This window comes from Pseudophryne corroboree, chromosome 4 (assembly GCF_028390025.1).
Source record: "Pseudophryne corroboree isolate aPseCor3 chromosome 4, aPseCor3.hap2, whole genome shotgun sequence".
Lineage (NCBI taxonomy): Eukaryota > Metazoa > Chordata > Amphibia > Anura > Myobatrachidae > Pseudophryne > Pseudophryne corroboree.
Genome location: NC_086447.1, coordinates 312,868,882 through 312,894,411, shown reverse-complemented (window position 1 = coordinate 312,894,411; position 25,530 = coordinate 312,868,882). Strand labels below are relative to the sequence as shown.

The window sequence follows — 25,530 nt, the reverse complement described above, 5'->3', positions numbered from 1 at the left end:
AGACCAAGTACAATAAGTCGCAAGACTCTGCTTACAGTACTCTATCCTATAAGGTCCATTCTGCCATCTTTGGGGAAAAGGCAAAATTAGTTAGATGAAAGCACAAACTTATAAATGTACGTCAACTTACAAAGCAATAGGAAAACAAAGAGGTAGATTGCATGAGTTGAAGCAAATAGGGCAATGGACACAATATGAAGAGTTGGGTGGGCTATATTTCATGTGGAGGTAGACAGTGGAATTCTGTCTGACAAACAGGAGGAAACACATACTGTAGCTCTCCAGTAATAGTATACACAATGTCATCTTTATCCTCTGGAAAAAACAGAATAATGGACTTCATGCAAATATTAGGAACCAGCCCCTTAGACTCCTTTGTTGAGGACTGTTGAAGAAGTAGAATATACTGCCGTCCAGTTACTTACTTCTGCACTTGGTGACTGCAGTTTGCACTGGTAATGCTAACTATCATTTGTAGCTTTTGAGCAGCATAGTTGACAAACTGTTGTTTGAAGGCCCTTTCCTTTGCTCTAGAAGTCCAAGTTAGTCTCTCGTACGTGTATAGACTACCATATGCTAACAGTGTACAGGCAATCAGCTTCCAGCCAACAGCTCTCCAGATCTGCAAATAGAAGAAAAATATTACACTATATAACATATTATAAGCCTCTAACAGATCAATGAACAAATGCTCTTGCTGACGGATGGTCAGGTCCTTTGATTTAAGCAATAAATTCTTATGTAGCCTACCCATGGCAATCCCAAACAGATACATGAACTGTTTTTTTACTGCTATATTGGTAAGCAGGTACTGCTTTGGCCTCTGTCACTATTCCAATACCTGCTAAACAGGAGGCTGAAGGGTCACAGTCCGTAAACACTTTTTTTTTTTTTTTTTATGAAACTTGATCCAGGATCACTAAAGCCCTTGCTCCTTAACCCGGTCCCTCCAGTTCAGAGCATTTGAAAAGCACTAAAGAAGCTTGTACTCACTTATCTCCCATTGTCTAATCAAAAAATGGTCTCCATACTGTATTTTTTATTCAATGTTATCCCCTGCTCTGCCACATTTAACACCCATCAATCTTCCAGACCAATGCAGGTAGCATATATATGCAAGTGAATAAATTTTTTTTTTTATCATATTAACATGGATTCATAACTTACAACTCCTCCAAATATAATAACACCCATAGAACCTCTTGAGGTCAATGATGCTAATCCAGACATTACTGTAGCCATTATTTCCTCTTGTGATAAGGAATCAGGAGACTGCAGAGAATTATTGGTTGCGGTGGGGGTGGCCACAGGCCGTGGAATCTAAAGAAAATGCAAAAGCAGTGGATGACCATTAAACAACTATTTGCCCCGTTCACGTATAACAGCATAACAATGTATATTAATATATACCTGGAAAGTTGGTTCTGCAAATCCTAGCAAGAGACGAGCATTATTGGCACCTAAGTACCGATTAACAAGTGATGTCCAGCCAAATGAAAAGCGAAATTCAATGTCTTCTTGGAAATCAGAGCATAACTTCTCACAATTTAGATTGTAGCTGAGATCAAATTTCTTGCATGGCAGGCATGTGCCATATTCGTTTTGAGCAGCGGGGGGCAGCAAAGGTAGTAAGTTTTCTGCAAATGTGAAACATCTTATTATAAAATACAATTATAGCACTTTTATTCCATCTGTGCTTTTCAGTGTGAGCAAATACAATATTACTTTTAATAAAAGGAACATCACTGGAGTCTAGTTGTGAGGCCCTCAACATTATACACACACAAAAAGGCAGAAATGCTTGTCATCAGTAATAGATCAAGCCAAGTATTATTAGCCTATATTTATATGGCGCCACAAGGGATCCGCAGCACCCATTACACAGTACATAATCACATAAGCAAATTAGAAAACAGCACTTACAGTTCAAGACAATATAGGACAGGTATATAAACGGGTATGGGACTCAGGGGTGACAGCGTCTAGGTCGACACCCATTAGGTCAACACCTATTGGTTGACAGTGGCTAGGTCAACACTAGAAATAGGTTGACATGAACAAGGTCGACATTAAAAAAGGTCGACATTAGTTTTTAATGGGTTTTTTTGTGTCGTTTCCTTCATAAAGTGACCGAGAACCCCAATTAGTGCACCGTGCCTGTTCACCATGCTTCAGGCAAGGTTACCGTTCCCAATCGTAGTCCACGTGGATATAAAAAAAAAAAAAAGTATGAAAAAGTAAAAAAAGAAAAAAATAATAGGATTTTACTTACCGGTAAATCTATTTCTCGTAGTCCGTAGAGGATGCTTGGGACTCCGTAAGGACCATGGGGAATAGACGGGCTCCGCAGAATATAGGGCACTTTAAGAAAGCTTTGGACTCTGGGTGTGCACTGGCTCCTCCCTCTATGCCCCTCCTCCAGACCTCAGTTAGGGAAACTGTGCCCAGAGGAGATGGACAGTACGAGGAAGGATTTTTGTAAATCTAAGGGCGAGATCCATACCAGCCACACCGTATAACTTGTGATAACCTTACCCAGTTAACAGTATGAACAACAACATAGCCACGGTTCAACCGAAAAACTATAACATAACCCTTATGTAAGCAATAACTATATACCAGTCTTGCAGAAGAAGTCCGCACTTGGGACGGGCGCCCAGCATCCTACGAGAAATAGATTTACCGGTAAGCAAAATCTTATTTTCTCTTACGTCCTTGAGGATGCTGGGACTCCGTAAGGACCATGGGGATTATACCAAAGCTCCCAAACGGGCGGGAGAGTGCGGATGACTCTGCAGCACCGATTGAGCAAACATGAGGTCCTCCTCAGCCAGAACTTTGCAAAGGTGTTTGTCCCCGACCAAGTAGCTGCTCGGCATAACTGTAATGCCGAGACCCCTCGGGCAGCCGCCCAAGAAGAGCCCACTTTCCTAGTGGAGTGGGCCTTAACCGATTTCGGTAATGGCAATCCTGCCGTAGAATGCGCCTGCTGAATCGTGTTACAGATCCAGCGAGCAATAGTCTGCTTTGAAGCAGGAGCGCCAACCTTGTTGGCCGCATACAGAACGAACAAAGCTTCAGTCTTCCTGATTCTAGCCGTTCTGGTCACATAATCTTCAAAGCCCTGACTACATCCAGGGACTCGGAATCCTCCAAGTCCCGTGTAGCCACAGGCACGACAATAGGTTGGTTCACATGAAAAGCTGAGACCACTTTTGGCAGAAAGTGAGGGCGAGTCCTCAACTCTGCCCTATCCACGTGAAAAACCAAGTATGGGCTTTTATGTAATAAAGCCGCCAATTCTGAAACACGTCTTGCCGAAGCCAACGCCAACAACATGACCACTTTCCACGTGAGGTATTTCAACTCCACAGTTTTGAGTGGTTCAAACCAAGGTGACTTGAGGAAACGTAACACCGCGTTAAGATCCCAAGGCGCCACCGGAGGCACAAAGGGAGGCTGAATATGCAGCACCCCCTTCACAAAGGTCTGTACTTCAGGAATAGAGGCCAATTCTCTTTGAAAGAAAATGGATAAGGCCAAAATCTGGACCTTTATGAACCCTAATTTTAGGCCCAAAGTCACTCCTGTTTGAAGGAAGTGAAGTAGACGGCCCAAATGGAACTCCTCCGTAGGAGCAGCTCTGGCCTCACACCAAGAAACATATTTCCACCATATACGGTGATAATGTTTAACGTCACGTCTTTCCTAGCCTTGATCAGGGTAGGAATGACTTCCTCCGGAATCCCTTTTTCCGCTAGGATCCGGCGTTCAACTGACATGCCATCAAACGCAGCCGCGGTAAGTCTTGGAACACACAGGGCCCCTGCCGCAGCAGGTCCTGCCTTAGAGGCCACGGATTCCCTGCGAGCAACTCTTGCAGCTCCGGATACCAAGTCCTCCGTGGCCAATCCGGAACAATGAAGATTGTTCTGACCCTGCTTCTTCGTATTATTCTCAACACCTTGGGTATGAGAGGAAGAGGAGGAAACACATAGACCGATCTGAACACCGAAGGTGCCACCAGAGCGTCTTCCGCTACCGCCTGAGGGTCCCTTGACCTGGCGCAATACCGCTCTAGCTTTTTGTTGAGACGGGATGCCATCATGTCGATTTGAGGCAGTCCCCAACGATCCGTGATCTGTGCGAAGACTTCTCGATGAAGTCCCCACTCTCCCGGATGCAGGCCGTGCCTGCTGAGGAAGTCCGCCTCCCAGTTGTCCACCCCCGGGATGAACACCGCTGATAGCGCGCTTACATGGCCTTCCGCCCAGCGTAGAATCCTGGTCGCTTCTGCCATGGCCATTCTGCTCCTTGTTCCGCCTTGGCAGTTTATATGAGCCACTGCTGTGACATTGTCTGACTGAATCAGAACCGGTTTTCTCCGAAGCAATTCCTCCGCTTGACGCAGGGCGTTGTATATGGCCCTCAACTCCAGGACGTTGATGTGGAGACAAGACTCTAGGCTTGACCAGAGACCTTGGAAATTTCTTCCCAGTGTCACTGCTCCCCAGCCTCGGAGGCTTGCATCCGTGGTCACCAGGACCCAGTCCTGAATGCCGAACCTGCGACCTTCTAGTAGGTGAGCACTGTTCAGCCACCACAGGAGAGATACCCTGGTCCTGGGAGACAGGGTGATACTTTGATGCATTTGTAAATGGGACCCGGACCACTTGTCCAAGAGGTCCCATTGAAAAGTCCTCGCATGGAACCTGCCGAAAGGGATGGCCTCGTAGGAAGCCACCATCTTCCCTTTTTTGGTTTTAATAGGTTCCTGACCAGGGCTATGAGTTCCTGAACCTTTTCGTTAGGAAGAAAAACCTTTTTCTGGTCTGTGTCTAGAATCAGCCCCAAAAAGGTCAGACGCATTGTAGGGACTAGCTGGGACTTCGGTATATTGAGCACCATCATTTCCGCCATTACCTTGGTGAAAATTCTCGGGGCCGTGGAAAGTCCAAACGGCAACGTCTGAAATTGGTAGTGACAGTCCTGCACTGCAAATCTCAGGAACGCCTGATGCGGGGAGGGGAATATCGGAACATGAAGGTAAGCATCCTTTATGTCCAGGGACACCATCCAATAACCCCCCTCCAGGCTGGCGATGACCGCCCTGAGTGATTCCATTTTGAACTTGAACCTCTTCAAGTACAGGTTCAGAGATTTCAGGTTTAAAATGGGTCTGACCGAACCTTCCGGTTTCGGGACCACAAGCAGGGTTGAGTAATATCCCTCTCCTTGCTGGAGATGAGGAACTGTGACAATCACCTGTTGAATATACAATTTTTGGATTGCTGCCAACACTAGCTCGCTCTCTGACGGGGAAGCCGGCAGAGCAGATTTGAAAAATCGGCGAGGAGGCAAGTCTTGGAATTCCAGCCTGTATCCCTGAGAAACAATCTCTAATGCCCAGGGATCCACCTGCGAGTGAACCCAGACGTGGCTGAAAAACCGAAGACGAGCCCCCACCAGATCTGCCTCCCCTCGGGAAGCCCCAGCGTCATGCGGTGGACTTTGCAGACGCAGGGGAGGACTTCTGCTCTTGGGAACTAGCTGTGTGCAGCTTTTTCCCCCTGCCTTTCCCTCTGGCAACAAAGGATGATCCACGTACCTTCTTGTTTTTATTGGAACGAAAGGACTGCATTTGATAATGAGGTGCCTTTTTTGTATGCTGCGGGGGGACATAAGGTAAGAAATTTGACTTACCAGCCGTAGCGACAAGATCCGAGAGGCTGTCTCCAAACAACTCCACCCCTTTGTAAGGCAAGGACTCCATATGCCGCTTTGATCGGCATCTCCCGTCCACTGTCGGGTCCACAAGAGCCGCCTAGCAGAAATAGACATAGCATTTATTCTGGAGCTTAATAAACAAATGTCTCTCTGAGCATCACTCATATACAAGGCAGCATCTCTGATATGCTCTATGGTCATTTGAATGGCATCCCTATCTAAGGTGTCAATTTCCGTAGATAAGGAATCTGCCCATGCCACAACTGCACTACAAACCCAGGCCGACGCCATAGCCGGTCGAGCAATAGTACCGGAATGATTGTAAATGTGCTTTAAGGTAATTTCCTGCCTGCGATCAGCAGGTTCCTTGAGGGAAGCCGTATCCTGAGAAGGCAGTGCCACCTTTTTGGACAAGCGTGTCAGCGCCTTGTAAACTTTTGGCGAAGATTCCCAGCGTATCCTATCAGTTTGTGGAAAAGGATACGCCATGAGAATCCTTTTGGGAACTTGTGGTCTCCTATCCGGAGATTCCCAAGCCTTTTCGCACAAGTCACTTAATACAAATGAGGATAGAAAAAGTGACTTCAGGCTTTTTCCCTTTATACATGTGTACCCTCGTGTCAGGGATATGCAAAACCTCTTTAATGGCAATAATCATGTACCGTATACCCTTTGCCACCTTCGGCTGTAATTTTGCATCTTCATAGTCGACACTAGAGTCAGTATCTGTGTCGGTATCTGTGTCATCGATCTGGGATATGGTGCGCTTCTGAGACCCCGAAGGACCTGGCGCCCCAGGGACAGGCATGGACTGGCTACCTGACTGATCCCTAGCTTCTGCCTTGTCTAACCTGTTATGCAATAGATTGACATTTGCATTCAAGACATTCACCATATCCACCCATTCCGGTGTCGGCTTTGCAGACGGCGACCTGACATTCAAGCACTCCCCCTCCACATTAAGCGAGCCTTCCTCGTCAAACATGTCGACACACGCGTACCGACACTTCACACACACACACAGGGAACCCCTTTCCTGAAGACAGTATCCCTGTCAAGGCCCTTTGGAGAGACAGAGAGAGAGTATGCCAGCACACACCCCAGCGCAATGACCCTGGAGACCAACACAAAATGTTTTTCCCCAGCAGCGCTGTATAATATGTAAACCGCCAATAATGTGCCCCCCCCCCCCCCCCCCTCTCTTAAGCACCCTTTCACCGTGTGTAAGCAGGGGAGAGTCCGGGGAGCTTCCTCTCAGCAGTGCTGTGGAGAGAAAATGGCGCTGGTGAGTGCTGAGGGAGAAGCCCCGCCCCCTCAGCGGCGGGCTTCTGTCCCGCTCAAACTTAGTAAAAATATGGCGGGGGCTCTTTTATATACATGTACAGAGCCCACCTGTACATGTATATAGTATTTTTGCCATGCAGAGGTTGATATTGCTGCCCAGGGCGCCCCCCCCCCCCTGCGCCCTGCACCCTTACAGTGACCGGAGTGTGTGAGGTGTATGGGAGCAATGACGCACAGCTGCAGTGCTGTGCGTTACCTCAGTGAAGCCGAAGGCTTCTGCCGCCTGACGACTTCTGTCTTCTGTACTTCTAGCTCTGTGAGGAGAACGGCGGCGCGGCTCCGGGGGTGGATGCCCAGTAAGAACCTGCGTTCACCCCCTCTGGAGCTAATGGTGTCCAGTAGCCGAGGAAGCAGAGCCTATCTTTGACAAGAAGGTCTGCTCCTCTCTCCTCCGTCCCTCGATGCAGGGAGCCTGTTGCCAGCAGTGCTCCCTGTGAAAAAGTAGTAAAAGGTAGAAAAAAATCCAAACAAAAATGCTTCTAGGCAGAGAACTCTGGAGAGCTCTCTGCAGTGCACCCATCCTGCTCTGGGCACAGTGTAAAACTGAGGTCTGGAGGAGGGGCATAGAGGGAGGAGCCAGTGCACACCCAGAGTCCAAAGCTTTCTTAAAGTGCCCTATCTCTTGCGGAGCCCGTCTATTCCCCATGGTCCTTACAGAGTCCCAGCATCCTCAAGGACGTTAGAGAAATAATGTGATAAACTCATGTCGACCTTTTTGCATGTCGGCCTAATGGCCGTGTCAACCTATTCACTGTCGATCCAGAGTCCAGATACCATGGAAAACCAGGGGTTAGGTGCCATCAAAGGGAGTATGGAGTATAAAATAGTGTAATTAAGACAAGGAAAGGCACATGAGGAAAGAAGTCCCTGCTCTTGCGAGCTTATAATCTAAAAGGTGAAGGGCTGACACAATACTTGACAGATGTTAAATGTCAAGTGCTCTGAAGCATGGAATGGACCAGCCACACAGCCAGTGTATGTCTGGGCATGGTAGCACCTCGGGATCTACAAGTTCAGGGAACTGGCACACTGAAGCGTAGTGTATTGTCTGGAGATAGGGAATGGTAGGCTGTGCTGTTAGTGACCGCTAAGAGCTTCGAGGAATCTGACTGAATATGTTAACACATTCCAAAGTACACATATCCGCCTTATTAATGACCGCTATGGTAAATTATTGTCCGGCACATTATGATGATGTATACACACCCAAATAATTACTAAGTACAAGTAAAGTTAAAAACAAAAATGTTCCCAAATTCTGTAAAACTCTTACAGAAACTTTGAAAGTTTTCCTAAGTTACTTTTTATGTGACGGAAAATCATGTATGAACAATGGTGTCAAAGTGAAAAACGTACGGTGCAGAGAATGAATACAGAAAATGAGCGCCCTACTGTACATTCATTGATAAAGTGTCCTTGGCGTGTTTAGGTGCCTTTCTTCCAGTATATGTATACAGCCTGTGCATCATAGGCACAAATATACTAGCACTAACTCTTCATGTGTTGCATGCTATTCTACTGCATGCGTATAAAACATATTGCAGATTAGTCAATTGATCCGCCCAGCACACAAGACAATAATGCGGATGTGTATCTAATCTGCACTCTACAGCCATATACAGGACCGACTGCATAACATGTACAATTTCATGTGATAGAATAGAGCCTATGGCATTGCAAAGCAAACTGCACAAAAGTTAACACGTTACACAATCATATTGATACTGACATAAGAGCATGATCATACAGTATCATACGCAAGTAACCAAGTGGATTTTACAGGTTACCTATAATGTCCCCATGTGCCTTCTGTATGGATGTATTGATTGCAGTGGAACAGCGGTCAGCCAACTTCCTCCCCATTCCTTTCTCTATGTGCCCATTCAGTTCCTAAAGTTACAAAAGCAGCTTTCAATTGATAAAGGAGATGGGCAGGTAGAAGCCCCTATGAGAACACGTTCATCTATTTATACACATCCTATGTACTTTATTTACTCTTTGGTCTAACAGTGCGACGTAAGTTTTGACACCCAATGCAAAATTAGCAAGAAATACGTAGTTATTGAAGACTTACCGTCGATAACTCTATTTCTCCTAAGTCCACAGTATCCACAGGATATAGATTGGGATATGAGGAGACGTCAGCGGATTGGCACCAATGATCACAAGCTTTCAGCCTCCCATAATGCAACGGGCCAGTCCCCCATACCCCTGCCTCAGGCAATTTAGTTGTTTTCCAAAGCTCAAGGCAGGAGCATCATAGAGAGCCCTAATCAGGCAAGAACAACACACATGCACACACTTCTGACACAAGGAGGAAGAGGTTACAGATCCTCAAATCAGGTGCGTCAGGGTGGGATACCTGTGGATACTGTGGACTTAGAAGAAATAGGGGTATCGACGGTAAGTGTACCATAACTACGTATTTCTCCTGCAGGGTCCACAGATTATCCACAGGCTATACATTGGGATGTCCCAAAGCAATTTTAGTGGAGGGGATACTCCTTATTGGACACAAGAATCCTTTGTGCGAATGCAGCGTCCCGAGAGGCAAAGGTATCAAAGGCATGTCTAATAAAATAAGAATTTACTTACCGATAATTCTATTTCTCATAGTCCGTAGTGGATGCTGGGGACTCCGTAAGGACCATGGGGAATAGCGGCTCCGCAGGAGACTGGGCACATCTAAAGAAAGCTTTAGGACTATCTGGTGTGCACTGGCTCCTCCCCCCATGACCCTCCTCCAAGCCTCAGTTAGGATACTGTGCCCGGACGAGCGTACACAATAAGGAAGGATTTTGAATCCCGGGTAAGACTCATACCAGCCACACCAATCACACCGTATAACCTGTGATCTGAACCCAGTTAACAGCATGATAACAGAGGAGCCTCTGAAAGATGGCTCACAACAATAATAACCCGATTTTTGTAACAATAACTATGTACAAGTATTGCAGACAATCCGCACTTGGGATGGGCGCCCAGCATCCACTACGGACTATGAGAAATAGAATTATCGGTAAGTAAATTCTTATTTTCTCTAACGTCCTAAGTGGATGCTGGGGACTCCGTAAGGACCATGGGGATTATACCAAAGCTCCCAAACGGGCGGGAGAGTGCGGATGACTCTGCAGCACCAAATGAGAGAACTCCAGGTCCTCCTCAGCCAGGATATCAATTTTGTAGAATGTTACAAACGTAAAATGACCAAGTAGCTGCTCGGCAAAGTTGTAAAGCCGAGACCCCTCGGGCAGCCGCCCAAGATGAGCCCACCTTCCTTGTGGAGTGGGCATTTACAGATTTTTGGCTGTGGCGGGCCTGCCACAGAATGTGCAAGCTGAATTGTACTACAAATCCAACGAGCAATAGTCTGCTTAGAAGCAGGAGCACCCAGCTTGTTGGGTGCATACAGGATAAACAGCGAGTCAGATTTCCTGACTCCAGCCGTCCTGGAAACATATTTTCAGGGCACTGACAACGTCTAGCAACTTGGAGGCCTCCAAGTCCCTAGTAGCCGCAGGCACCACCAATAGGTTGGTTCAGGTGAAACGCTGAAACCACCTTGGGGAGAAACTGAGGACGAGTCCTCAATTCCGCCCTGTCCGAATGGAAAATCAGATAAGGGCTTTTTCAGGATAAAGCCGCCAATTCTGACACGCGCCTGGCCCAGGCCAGGGCCAACAGCATGACCACTTTCCATGTGAGATATTTTAACTCCACAGATTTAAGTGGTTCAAACCAATGTGACTTTTGGAACCCAAAACTACATTGAGATCCCAAAGTGCCACTGGAGGCACAAAAGGAGGCTGTATATGCAGTACCCCTTTTACAAACGTCTGAACTTCAGGGACTGAAGCTAGTTCTTTTTGGAAGAAAATTGACAGGGCCGAAATTTGAACCTTAATGGACCCCAATTTCAGGCCCATAGACACTCCTGTTTGCAGGAAATGTAGGAATCGACCCAGTTGAATTTCCTCCGTCGGGCCTTACTGGCCTCGCACCACGCAACATATTTTCGCCAATTGCGGTGATAATGTTTTTGCGGTTACATCCTTCCTGGCTTTGATCAGGATAGGGATGACTTCATCCGGAATGCCTTTTTTCCTTCAGGATCCGGCGTTCAACCGCCATGCCGTCAAACGCAGCCGCGGTAAGTCTTGGAACAGACAGGGTCCTTGCTGGAGCAGGTCCCTTCTTAGAGGTAGAGGCCACGGATCCTCCGTGAGCATCTCTTGAAGTTCCGGTTACCAAGTCCTTCTTGGCCAATCCGGAACCACGAATATAGTGCTTACTCCTCTCCATCTGATCAATCTCAGTACCTTGGGTATGAGAGGCAGAGGAGGGAACACATACCCTGACTGGTACACCCACGGTGTTACCAGAGCGTCTACAGCTTATTGCCTGAGGGTCCCTGGACCTGGCGCAATACCTGTCGAGTTTTTAATCATGTGGAAGACTTCTGGGTGAAGTCCCCACTCTCCCAGGTGGAGGTCGTGCTGAGGAAGTCTGCTTCCCAGTTGTCCACTCCCGGAATGAATACTGCTGACAGTGCTATCACATGATTTTCCACCCAGCGAAGAATCCTTGCAGCTTCTGCCATTGCCCTCCTGCTTCTTGTGCCACCCTGTCTGTTTACGTGGGTGACTGCCATGATGTTGTCCGACTGGATCAACACCGGCTGACCTTGAAGCAGAGGTCTTGCTAAGCTTAGAGCATTGTAAATGTCCCTTAGCTTCAGGATATTTATGTGAAGTGATGTCTCCAGGCTTGACCATAAGCCCTGGATATTCCTTCCCTGTGTGACTGCTCCCCAGCCTCGCAGGCTGGCATCCGTGGTCACCCGGACCCAGTCCTGAATGCCGAATCTGCGGCCCTCTAGAAGATGAGCACTCTGCAACCACCACAGGAGGGACACCCTTGTCCTTGGTGACAGGGTTATCCGCTGATGCATCTGAAGATGCGACCCGGACCATTTGTCCAGCAGGTCCCACTGGAAAGTTCTTGCGTGGAATCTGCCGAATGGGATTGCTTCGTAGGAAGCCACCATTTTACCCAGAACCCTTGTGCATTGATGCACTGAGACTTGGCTCGGTTTTAGGAGGTTCCTGACTAGCTCGGATAACTCCCTGGCTTTCTCCTCCGGGAGAAACACCTTTTTCTGGACTGTGTCCAGGATCATCCCTAGGAACAGAAGACACGTCGTCGGAACCAGGTGCGATTTTGGAATATTGAGAATCCAATCGTGCTGCCGCCACACTACCTGAGATAGTGCTACACCGACCTCCAACTGTTCCCTGGATCTTACCCTTATCAGGGAATTGTCCAAGTAAGGGATAACTAAAATTCACTTCCTTCGAAGGAATATCATCATTTCGGCCATTACCTTGGTAAAGACCCGGGGTGCCGTGTACCATCCATACGGCAGCGTCTGAACGGATAGTGACAGTTCTGTACCATAAACCTGAGGTACCCTTGGTGAGAAGGGTAAATTTTGACATGAAGGTAAGCATCCTTGATGTCCCGAGACATCATGTAGTCCCCTTCTTCCAGGTTCGCAATCACTGCTCTGAGTGACTCAATCTTGAATTTGAACCTCTGTACGTAAGTGTTCAAAGATTTTAGATTTAGAATCTGTCTCACCGAGCCGTCCGGCTTCGGTACCACAACAGTGTGGAATAATACCCCGTTCCTTGCAGGAGGGGTATCTTGATTATCACCTGCTGGGAATACAGCTTGTGAATGGCTTCCAAAACTGTCTCCCTGTCAGAAGGAGACATCGGTAAAGCCGACTTTAGGAAACGGCGAGGGGGAGACGTCTCGAATTCTAATTTGTACCCCTGAGATATCACCTGAAGGATCCAGGGGTCTACTTGCGAGTGAGCCCACTGCGCGCTGAAATTCATTGAGACGGGCCCCCCACCGTGCCTGATTCTGCTTGTAAAGCCCCAGCGTATACTGAGGGCTTGGCAGAGGCGGGAGAGGGTTTCTGTTCCTGGGAACTGGCAGATTTCTGCAGCCTTTTTCCTCTCCCTCTGTCACGGGGCAGAAATGAGGAACCTTTTGCCCGCTTGTCCACGAAAAGACTGCGCCTGATAATACGGCGTCTTCTCATGTTGAGAGGCGACCTGGGGTACAAACGTGGAATTCCCAGCTGTTGCCGTGGCCACCAGGTCTGAAAGACCGACCCCAAATAACTCCTCCCTTAATAAAGCAATACTTCCAAATACCGTTTGGAATACGCATCACCTGACCACTGACGTGTCCATAACCCTCTACTGGTAGAAATGGACAACGCGCTTAGACTTGATGCCAGTCGGCAAATATTCCGCTGTGCATCACGCATATATAGAAATGCATCTTTTAAATGCTCTATAGGCAAAAATATACTGTCCCTATCTAGGGTATCAATATTTTCAGTCAGGGAATCCGACCACGCCAACCCAGCACTGCACATCCAGGCTGAGGCGATTGCTGGTCGCAGTATAACACCAGTATGTGTGTAAATACCTTTTAGGATACCCTCCTGCTTTCTATCAGCAGGATCCTTAAGGGCGGCCATCTCAGGTGAAGGTAGAGCCCTTACAAGCGTGTGAGCGCTTTATCCACCCTAGGGGGTGTTTCCCAACGCACCCTAACCTCTGGCGGGAAAGGATATAATGCCAATAACATTTTAGAAATTATCAGTTGTTATCGGGGGAAACCCACGCATCATCACACACCTCATTTAATTTCTCAGATTCAGGAAAACTACAGGTAGTTTTTCCTCACCGAACATAATACCCCTTTTTTGGTGGTACTCGTATTATCAGAAATGTGTAAAACATTTTTCATTGCCTCAATCATGTAACATGTGGCCCTACTGGAAGTCACATTCGTCTCTTCACCGTCGACACTGGAGTCAGTATCCGTGTCGGCGTCTATATCTGCCATCTGAGGTAACGGGCGCTTTAGAGCCCCTGACGGCCTATGAGACGTCTGGACAGGCACAAGCTGAGTAACCGGCTGTCTCATGTCAACCACTGTCTTTTATACAGAGCTGACACTGTCACGTAATTCCTTCCAACAGTTCATCCACTCAGGTGTCGACCCCCTAGGGGGTGACATCACTATTACAGGCAATCTGCTCCGTCTCCACATCATTTTTCTCCTCATACATGTCGACACAAAAGTACCGACATACAGCACACACACAGGGAATGCTCTGATAGAGGACAGGACCCCACTAGCCCTTTGGGGAGACAGAGGGAGAGTTTGCCAGCACACACCAGAGCGCTATATAAATACAGGGATAACCTTATAAGTGTTTTTCCCCTTATAGCTGCTGTATAGTTAATACTGCGCCTAATTAGTGCCCCCCTCTCTTTTTTAACCCTTTCTGTAGTGTAGTGACTGCAGGGGAGAGCCAGGGAGCTTCCCTCCAACGGAGCTGTGAGGGAAAATGGCGCCAGTGTGCTGAGGAGATAGGCTCCGCCCCTTTTCGCGGACTTTTCTCCTGCTTTTTTATGGATTCTGGCAGGGGTTAAATGCATCCATATAGCCCAGGAGCTATATGTGATGCATTTTTTTTGCCATCCAAGGTGTTTTTATTGCGTCTCAGGGCGCCCCCCCCCAGCGCCCTGCACCCTCAGTGACCGAAGTGTGAAGTGTGCTGAGAGCAATGGCGCACAGCTGCAGTGCTGTGCGCTACCTTGTTGAAGACAGGACGTCTTCTGCCGCCGATTTTCCGGACCTCTTCTGCCTTCTGGCTCTGTAAGGGGGCCGGCGGGGCGGCTCTAGGACCCATCCAAGCTGGGCCTGTGATCGTCCCTCTGGAGCTAATGTCCAGTAGCCTAAGAAGCCCAATCCACTCTGCACGCAGGTGAGTTCGCTTCTTCTCCCCTTAGTCCCTCGATGCAGTGAGCCTGTTGCCAGCAGGTCTCACTGAAAATAAAAAACCTAAACTAAAACTTTCACTAAGAAGCTCAGGAGAGCCCCTAGTGTGCACCCTTCTCGTTCGGGCACAGAGATCTAACTGAGGCTTGGAGGAGGGTCATGGGGGGAGGAGCCAGTGCACACCAGATAGTCCTAAAGCTTTCTTTAGATGTGCCCAGTCTCCTGCGGAGCCGCTATTCCCCATGGTCCTTACGGAGTCCCCAGCATCCACTTAGGACGTTAGAGAAATGTACTAATGGAAGACCATGTGGCTGCCTTACATATCTGTGCAGCTGAAGCACCACGTTGTGCTGCCCATGAAGGACCTACCTTACAAGTAGTGTGAGCAGAGACATTAGCAGGAACAGGCAGATCAGCTCTAGAATATGCTTCTGAAATAGTCATCTGAAGCCACCTCGCCAATGTCTGCTTGTCAGCAGGCCATTCTCTCTTGTGAAATCCGTAGAGAACAAATCGAGTTTCTATCTTTCTGATGGCACTGGTACGATCCACTTAAATTCTTAAAACACAGAATTACGTCCAAACATGCATCTCCAGCAGAAAGATCCTGCCCTTGAAAAGCCGGTATTACAATTTCTTCGTTAAGGTAGAATTTAGACACCACCTTAGAAAAATAACCAGATTTGGTTCTGAAAACCGCTCTATCCGGATGAAATATCAGAAAAGGAGGGCGACATAATGCCCCTAAGTCAGAAACTATTCTAGCTGAAGCAATAGCCAGTAGAAAGAGAACTTTAGCTGTCAACCCTTTAAGATCCACTTGCTTCAGTGGTTCAAATGGGGCAACTTGAAGAACCTTTAGGACTAAACTTAGATCCCAAGGAGCTGTAGGAGGAACAAAAGGAGGTTGGATGTGAAGCATTCCTTGGAAAAAAAATGCAAACAACCTGTAGGTTAGCAATCTTCTTTTTAAACCATACAGTCAATGCTGACACCTGAACTCTCAAAGAAGCCACCCGTAGACCTTAGTCCATTCCTGCCTGAAGGAATGCTTGGACTCTGGAAACCGAGACCTAGGGTCAAATATCCTGGCACTGCACCATTGAATATAGGCCTGTCACATTCAGTAATAAATGTGAGCGGAGGATGGTTTCCTTGCTCTAAGCATTGTTTGAATTGCCTGTTGTGAAAATCCTTTTGCTTTCAGGATGGAAGTCTCAAGAGCCACGTCATCAAAGACAGCCGATTCAAGTGCTTGTAATAACAAGGACCCTGAGACAGTAGATCTGGACGTTGAGGGAGTAGAAATAGAGTATCCACCGAAAGCCTCTACAGATCTGTGTACCAATGTCTTCTGGGCTAATCCGGAGCTATTAGTATCACGGCGCCCTTTCCCTGTTTTACCTTTCGCATCACCCTAGGCAACAGGGCGATCAGTGGAAACACATAGGCCACACGAAAGTCCCATCTTACTGACAGGGAATCCACAGAAGTCGCTTTGGGATCCTTTGTCCTTGACCGGTATGCGGGAGCTTTCGTTTGCATGAATGGCATGTCGACTGGGAAAATCCGCTTCCCAGTTAAGGACTCCCAGAATAAACACTGCGGACAAGGCTGGATGATGAAGTTCTGCCCACCTTAACGTGTGGCTACGAGCGTATCTCTGATGATTGAGGTATGCTACTGCCGTTGTATTGTTCGAGCAAATTTGAACTGGTTTCTCCTGAAGAATGTCCTTTGCCTGAATGAGTGATATATATGGCCCAAAGTTCCAATATATTTATTGGCAGGCAACTTTCTTCCTTGGTCCACTGCCCTAGGAAGCAACTTTTTTCTGACACTGCTCCTCAGCCCTTTAGACTGGCATCAGTTGTCAGACCCTCCCACTCAGAGATCCAAAAAGGATCGCCCTTTGTCCAGATGGGATGTCTGTAGCCACCATGCTAATAACCTCCGTACTACCAGAGGAAGGACCATAGTCTGAGTTTTTACTGTCTGATGTAAGCCATCCCATTTGGAAGGGATCAGACGTTGTAGAGGCCTAGAGTAGAATTGAGCATACTCCACCATTTCCAATGTCGACACCATTGATCCCATCACACGCATCGCTGCATGAATGGATACCCTTTGACTGTGTAGCAGCTCCTGAATCCTCAACTGTATTGTGGTTATTTTGTTCAGAGGTAAAAATACTCTGAAGACCCGAATCTATTACAGCCCCCAAGTGTGTCATCCGTTGTGACGGAACCTGGGAAGACTTTGCCCAATTTATGAGCCAACAAAGTCTCTGCAAACAAGCTATTGTATGTTGCAGGTGACACTAAAGCAATTTCTGAGAGTGCGCCAGGATTTATAGGTCGTCGAGGTATGGAAAAATCATGATCTCCTGTCGACGCAGATTAGCCGTCATTACCACCATAATTTTGGTGAACACTTTTAGAGCTGTGGCCAGTCCAATGGTAGGGCCTGAAACTGAAAGTGTTGCTGGAGGATAGCAAACCTGAGATAGCACTGATGGGACTGTGCTATAGGAACATGCATATAAGCATCCTGGATATCCAAAGATACCATAAAATCATCCAGCTCCATGGCTAAAATAATGGAATGTAAAGTCTCCATATGAAAGCGAGGCATCCAAATGTACTTGTTCAGCACTTTGAGATGGAGTATGGGCCGGAACAACCCATTTGGCTTCTGAACTAGAAACAGGGTGGAACAGAAACCTTGTCCTTGTTGCACAGGATGAACTGGAATCATCACTCCTGATTGAAAAAAAAACCTTCTGAACTGCCTCTTGCAAGGCTCTGGCCTTCGTTTCCACTGAAAACAGACTGGTACAAAAATAGGATTTTAATACCTACCGGTAAATTCTTTTCTCTTAGTCCGTAGAGGATGCTGGGAACTCCAAAAGGACCATGGTGTATAGACGGGATCCGCAGGAGACATGGGCACACTATAAGACTTTGAATGGGTGTGAACTAGCTCCTCCCTCTATGCCCCTCCTCCAGACTTCAGTTAGAGTACTGTGCCCAGGGAGACTGACATTTTATTGTTTAAACACGGTGAGTGTCATACCAGCTTACACATCGAACATGCCGCAGAATGAGGCATTCAATAGAACATCAGCCGACGGCATGAAAAAACATACAGCAATATGCTGACCGAAAAATGTAACACAACCAGTGTGTAAACACGACCAATAATAACATACCGCCAGCCATGGCAGGAATAACGTCAGCAACAGACTGACTGAAAAAAAACACCACAGGAGTGTAACCAAAACCAATAACTGCAGATACAGTACGCACTGGGACGGGCGCCCAGCATCCTCTACGGACTAAGAGAAAAGGATTTACCGGTAGGTATTAAAATCTTATTTTCTCATACGTCCTAGAGGATGCTGGGAATTCCAAAAAGGACCATGGGGTTTATACCAAAGCTCCAGACCGGGCGGGAGAGTGCGGACGACTCTGCAGCACCGATTGAGCAAACATGAGGTCCTCATCAGCCAGGGTATCAAACTCGTAGAACTTTGCAAAGTGTATGAACCCGACCAAGTAGTTGCTCAGCAATTTTGAACCACCGAGACTCCTCGGGCATCCACCCAAGAAGAGCCCACCTGCCTGGTAGAATGGGCCTTCACCGACTTCAGTAACGGCAATCCAGCCGTAGAAAGAGCATGCCAAATCGTATCACAGATCCAGCATGTAACATTCTGCTTAGAAGCAGGGGCCCCAATTTTGTCGGGAGCATACAGGATAAACAGAGCCTCTGTTTCTCCAATCCGAGCCGCTCTGGCGACACAAATATTCAAAGCTCTGACTTCATCGAGAGACTTCGAATCAGCCAAGGCTTAAGTAGCCACAGGTACCACAATAGACTGGTTCCTGTGAAACGCGGAAACCACTTTTGGCAGAAATTGTTGCAGAGTTCTCAATTCTATCCACCTGGAAGATCAAATAGGGGCTCTTGTGAGACAAAGCCGCTAATTCCAACACCCGCCTTGCGGACGCCAAGGCCAATAGCATGACCACTTTCCAAGTGAGAAATTTTAACTCAACCTCTCGTAAAAGGTTCCAACCAGTGTGACATAAGAAACTGCAACACTTTGTTTAGGTCCCATGGTGCCACTGGGGGCACAAATGGAGGTTGGACGCACAGCACTCCTTTCACGAAAGTCTGAACTTCTGGAAAGGCGGACAATTCTTTTTGAAAGAAAATTGATAAGGCCGAAATCTGCACTTTAATGGAGCCTACCTTTAGACCTGCATCCACCTTTGCTTGCAAAAAATGGAGAAAACGACCCAGCTGAAATTCTGCCGTAGGAGCCTTCTTGGATTCACACCAAGGCCCATACTTCCTCCAAATACGGTGGTAAAGCTTCGCCGTTACTCCTTTCCTAGCCTGAAGCAATGTGGGAATGACTTCACCGGAAATACCCCTTCGGGCTAGGATATGGCGTTCAACCGCCACGCCGTCAAATGCTGCCGCGGTAAATCTTGATACACGCCCGGTCCTTGCTGCAACAGGTCCTCTCGTAGAGGAAGAGGCCAGGTATCTTCTATGAGTAAGACTTGAAGATCTGGATACCAAGCCCACCTTGGCTAGACCGGAACAAAGAGGATCGCCTGAACCTTTGTTCTTCTTATGCTTATCACCTTCGGAAAGAGTGAAAGTGGAGGGAACACATAGACCGACTGAAGCATCCATGGTATCGTGAGGGCGTCCACTGCTATTGCCCGAGTGTCCCTTGACCTGGAACAATATCCTTGAAGTTTCTTGTTGAGGCGAGACGCCATCATGTCTAATTGAGGAATTCCCCAAAGACTTGTCACTTCTGTGAAACTTCTTGATGAAGACCCCCCTCTCCTGGATGGAGATCGTGTCTACTGAGGAAGACTATTTCTCCGTTGTCTACACCCGGAACGAAGACCGTTAATAGAGCGTTTACATGCCAGCGGAAAACTTTTGCTGCTTCAGCCATTGCCGCTTTGCTCCTCGTTCCGCCCTAGCGGCTTACTTACGCCACTGCTGTTAAGTCGTCCGACAGAATTAAGACGGGTAGGTCGAGAAGATGTTCCGTTGTTAATAGCTCTTAATTCAAGAATGCTTATTGCAGACAAGCTTCCCGGCTTGACTTTTCCTCTTTCCCTGGAAAGACTGCTCCCCCAGCCTCGGAGACTTGTATCCATGGACACCAGGATCTAATCCTGGATCCCGAACGTTCGTCCCTCTAGGAGGTTAGAACTGTGAAGTCACTACAGGAGAGATATCCTGGAAAATAGGATTATTTTCCGGTGCATGTGCAGGTGATACTCAGACCACATGTCCAACTGGTCCGCAAAAACCACTCTGGCATTTGTCCTGCTCACCAAATAGCCGGATAGGCCGCAACAAACTTCTTCATCAACGGAACGTATTGATGGGTTTACACTGTTGCAAACCTGATCCGACTCTGGATCCTGAAATCTCTTTCCACAAGAAAAAACAAACTCTCAACAGTTCAGTATCTTATCTTATTTCCAACTCCAACCTCTGCATCGTTGGGATCAACAGTGATTCTCTGTGTTGAAGAGCTGTCAGAGAGAAACAACGATTCATACCACTTGTTTCTAGACCTCGCCGTAATCAGGAGAGCGTCCCAGTACAGAATAATGATGGCTCTTACTATTGAAGGCAAACAATCATACTGCCATCACTCCGGTGAAATGACAATGACAATCCTGAATAGCAAACCCAGGTAAGCTTAATGCGGATTAAACCGCAGTTGAACCCTCTTACTTCTTTTACAGGCTGGAGATCCCTGCCCTGAGAGATTACAACTTGCAGTTCAACTTCCTAAGTAGAAATCCTTTTGGGATTGTTCTGACCGAGCTGTCTGGGCTCAGAAGCACGAAAAAATAAGAATTTACTTACCGATAATTCTATTTCTCGGAGTCCGTAGTGGATGCTGGGGTTCCTGAAAGGACCATGGGGAATAGCGGCTCCGCAGGAGACAGGGCACAAAAAAGTAAAGCTTTACTACGTCAGGTGGTGTGCACTGGCTCCTCCCCCCATGACCCTCCTCCAGACTCCAGTTAGGTACTGTGCCCGGACGAGCATACACAATAAGGGAGGCATTTTGAATCCCGGGTAAGACTCATACCAGCCACACCAATCACACCGTACAACTTGTGATCTAAACCCAGTTAACAGTATGACAACAGAAAGGGCCTCTTAAAGATGGCTCCTTAACAATAACCCGAATTAGTTAACAATAACTATGTACAAGTATTGCAGATAATCCGCACTTGGGATGGGCGCCCAGCATCCACTACGGACTCCGAGAAATAGAATTATCGGTAAGTAAATTCTTATTTTCTCTATCGTCCTAAGTGGATGCTGGGGTTCCTGAAAGGACCATGGGGATTATACCAAAGCTCCCAAACGGGCGGGAGAGTGCGGATGACTCTGCAGCACCGAATGAGAGAACTCCAGGTCCTCCTTTGCCAGGGTATCAAATTTGTAAAATTTTACAAACGTGTTCTCCCCCGACCACGTAGCTGCTCGGCAGAGTTGTAATGCCGAGACCCCTCGGGCAGCCGCCCAAGATGAGCCCACCTTCCTTGTGGAGTGGGCTTTTACAGTTTTAGGCTGTGGCAGGCCTGCCACAGAATGTGCAAGTTGAATTGTGTTACAAATCCAACGAGCAATCGACTGCTTAGAAGCAGGTGCGCCCAACTTGTTGGGTGCATACAATATAAACAGCGAGTCAGATTTTCTGACTCCAGCCGTCCTTGCAATGTATATTTTTAAGGCTCTGACAACGTCCAACAACTTGGAGTCCTCCAAGTCGCTAGTGGCCGCAGGCACCACAATAGGTTGGTTCAGATGAAATGCTGATACCACTTTAGGGAGAAAATGCGGACGAGTCCGCAGTTCTGCCCTATCCGAATGGAAGATTAGATAAGGACTTTTATAAGATAAAGCCGCCAATTCAGATACTCTCCTGGCAGAGGCCAGGGCTAGTAACATAGTCACTTTCAATGTGAGATATTTCAAATCCACCTTTTTCAATGGTTCAAACCAATGGGATTTGAGGAAATCTAAAACTACATTTAGATCCCACGGTGCCACCGGAGGCACCACAGGAGGCTGTATATGCAGTACTCCCTTGACAAAAGTCTGGACCTCAGGGACAGAGGCCAATTCTTTTTGGAAGAATATTGACAGGGCCGAAATTTGAACCTTAATGGATCCCAATTTGAGACCCATAGATAATCCTGATTGCAGGAAATGTAGGAAACGACCCAGTTGGAATTCCTCCGTCGGAACCCTCCGATCCTCGCACCACGCTACATATTTTCGCCAAATGCGGTGATAATGTTTCACGGTGACTTCCTTCCGTGCCTTAATCAAGGTAGGAATGACTTCTTCTGGAATGCCTTTCCCTTTTAGGATCTGGCGTTCAACCGCCATGCCGTCAAACGCAGCCGCGGTAAGTCTTGAAAAAGACAGGGACCCTGCTGTAGCAGGTCCCTTCTCAGAGGTAGAGGCCACGGTTCGTCCGTGAGCATCTCTTGAAGTTCCGGATACCAAGTCCTTCTCGGCCAATCCGGAACCACTAGTATTGTTCTTACTCTTCTTTGCCGTATGATCTTCAATACCTTTGGTATGAGCGGCAGAGGAGGAAACACATACACTGACTGGTACACCCAAGGAGTTACCAGTGCGTCCACAGCTATTGCCTGTGGATCTCTTGACCTGGCGCAATATTTGTCCAGTTTCTTGTTGAGGCGAGACGCCATCATGTCTACAATTGGTCTTTCCCAACGGTCTATTAACATGTTGAAGACTTCTGGATGTAGACCCCACTCTCCCGGATGAAGATCGTGTCTGCTGAGGAAGTCTGCTACCCAGTTGTCCACGCCCGGGATGAACACTGCTGACAGTGCTATCACGTGATTCTCCGCCCAGCGAAGAATCTTGGCAGCTTCTGCCATTGCACTCCTGCTTCTTGTGCCGCCCTGCCTGTTTACATGGGCGACCGCCGTGATGTTGTCCGACTGAATCAACACCGGCTTTCCTTGCAGGAGAAGTTCCGCCTGGCTTAGAGCATTGTAGATTGCTCTTAGTTCCAGAATGTTTATGTGAAGAGACTTTTCCAGACTCGTCCATACTCCCTGGAAGTTTCTTCCTTGTGTGACTCCGTGGTCACCAGGATCCAATCCTGAATGCCGAATCTGCGGCCTTCTAATAGGTGAGCCTTCTGCAACCACCACAGAAGTGACACCCTTGTCTTTGGTGACAGGGTTATTCGCAGGTGCATCTGCAGATGCGACCCTGACCATTTGTCCAACAGATCCCTTTGGAATATTCTTGCATGGAATCTGCCGAATGGAATTGCTTCGTAAGAAGCCACCATTTTTCCCAGGACTCTTGTGCATTGATGTACTGACACTTTTCCTGGTTTTAGGAGGTTCCTGACCAGATCGGATAACTCCTTGGCTTTTTCCTCTGGAAGGAAAACCTTTTTCTGAACCGTGTCCAGAATCATTCCTAGGAACAGCAGACGAGTTGTCGGGATTAAATGGGATTTTGGAATATTCAGAATCCACCCGTGTTGTCTTAGCACCTCTTGAGATAGTGCTAAAGCTGTCTCCAGCTGTTCTCTGGACCTTGCCCTTATTAGGAGATCGTCCAAGTATGGGATAACTAATACGCCTTTTCTTCGAAGAAGAATCATCATCTCGGCCATTACCTTGGTAAAGACCCGAGGCGCCGTGGACAATCCGAACGGCAGCGTCTGAAACTGATAGTGACAGTTTTGAACAATGAACCTGAGGTACCCCTGGTGTGCGGGGTAAATCGGAACGTGTAGATACGCATCCTTGATGTCCAAGGATACCATAAAGTCCCCTTCTTCCAGGTTCGCTATCACTGCTCTGAGTGACTCCATCTTGAACTTGAACTTTTTTATGTAGAGGTTCAAGGACTTCAGATTTAGAATAGGCCTTACCGAGCCATCCGGCTTCGGTACCACAAATAGAGTGGAATAATACCCCTTTCCTTGTTGTAATAGGGGTACTTTGACTATCACCTGCTGAGCGTACAGCTTGTGAATGGCTTCCAACACCCTCTCCCTTTCGGAAGAGACGGTTGGTAAGGCAGACTTCAGGAAACGATGAGGAGGATCCGTCTCTAATTCCAACCTGTACCCCTGAGATATTATCTGCAGGATCCAGGGGTCTACCTGCGAGTGAGCCCACTGCGCGCTGTAATTTTTGAGACGGCCCCCCACTGTCCCCGAGTCCGCTTGAGAGGCCCCAGCGTCATGCTGAGGTTTTTGCAGGAGCCGGGGAGGGCTTCTGTTCCTGGGAAGGAGCTGCCTGTTGGTGTCTCTTCCCTCTTCCTCTGCCTCGTGGCAGGTACGACAAGCCCTTTGCTCTCTTATTTTTGTAGGAGCGAAAAGGCTGCGGTTGAAAGGTCGGTGCCTTTCTCTGTTGGGGAGTGACTTGAGGTAAAAAAGTGGATTTCCCGGCAGTAGCCGTGGCCACCAAGTCTGATAGACCAACTCCAAATAACTCCTCCCCTTTATACGGCAAAACCTCCATGTGACGTTTTGAATCCGCATCGCCTGTCCACTGTCGTGTCCATAAGGCTCTTCTGGCTGAAATGGACATAGCACTCATCCGAGATGCCAGTGTGCAAATATCCCTCTGTGCATCACGCATATAGATAAATGCATCCTTTATTTGTTCTAACGACAGTAAAACATTGTCCCTATCTAGGGTATCAATATTTTCAATCAGGGATTCTGACCAAACTACTCCAGCACTGCACATCCAGGCAGTTGCTATAGCTGGTCGTAGTATAACACCTGCATGTGTGTATATATTCTTTTGAATAACTTCCATCTTTCTATCTGATGGATCCTTAAGTGCGGCCGTCTCAGGAGAGGGTAACGCCACTTGTTTGGATAAGCGTGTGAGCGCCTTGTCCACCTTAGGGGGTGTTTCCCAGCGCGCCCTAACCTCTGGCGGGAAAGGGTATAATGCCAATAACTTTTTTGAAATTATCAACTTTTTATCAGGAGCAACCCACGCTTCATCACACACGTCATTTAATTCTTCTGATTCAGGAAAAACTGTTTGTAGTTTTTTCACACCATACATAATACCCTGTTTTACGGTATCTGTAGTATCAGCTAAATGTAACGTCTCCTTCATTGCCAAAATCATATAACGTGTGGCCCTACTGGAAAATACGTTTGAATTTCTACCGTCGTCACTGGAATCAGTGCCCGTGTCTGGGTCTGTGTCGACCGACTGAGGCAAAGGGCGTTTTACAGCCCCTGACGGTGTTTGAGGCGCCTGGACAGGCATTAATTGATTGTCCGGCCGCCTCATGTCCTCAACTGACTGTTTAAGGGAAGATAAACCATCACGTAATTCCACAAATAAAGGCATCCATTCTGGTGTCGACCCCCTGGGGGGTGACATCTGCATATTTGGCAATTGCTCCGCCTCCACACCAATATCGTCCTCATACATGTCGACACCACGTACCGACACACACCGCAAACTCACAGGGAATGCTCTAATGAAG

General features: G+C 47.6%; 1 protein-coding gene across 7 annotated transcripts in view; it reads right to left on the bottom strand.

The window, feature by feature from the left end:
- MFN1 (mitofusin 1) overlaps positions 1-25,530 on the bottom strand; it is a 165,195-nt gene that overhangs the window by 51,645 nt on the left and 88,020 nt on the right. For all 7 annotated transcript variants that reach the window (XM_063916310.1, XM_063916307.1, XM_063916309.1 and 4 more), the window contains 4 exons: positions 8,859-8,961; positions 1,411-1,637; positions 1,168-1,320; positions 426-622 (listed from right to left, as the gene is read on the bottom strand). In XM_063916310.1, the coding sequence (XP_063772380.1) occupies positions 426-622; positions 1,168-1,320; positions 1,411-1,637; positions 8,859-8,961 (680 nt within the window). The remainder of the gene's footprint in view (positions 1-425; positions 623-1,167; positions 1,321-1,410; positions 1,638-8,858; positions 8,962-25,530) is intronic.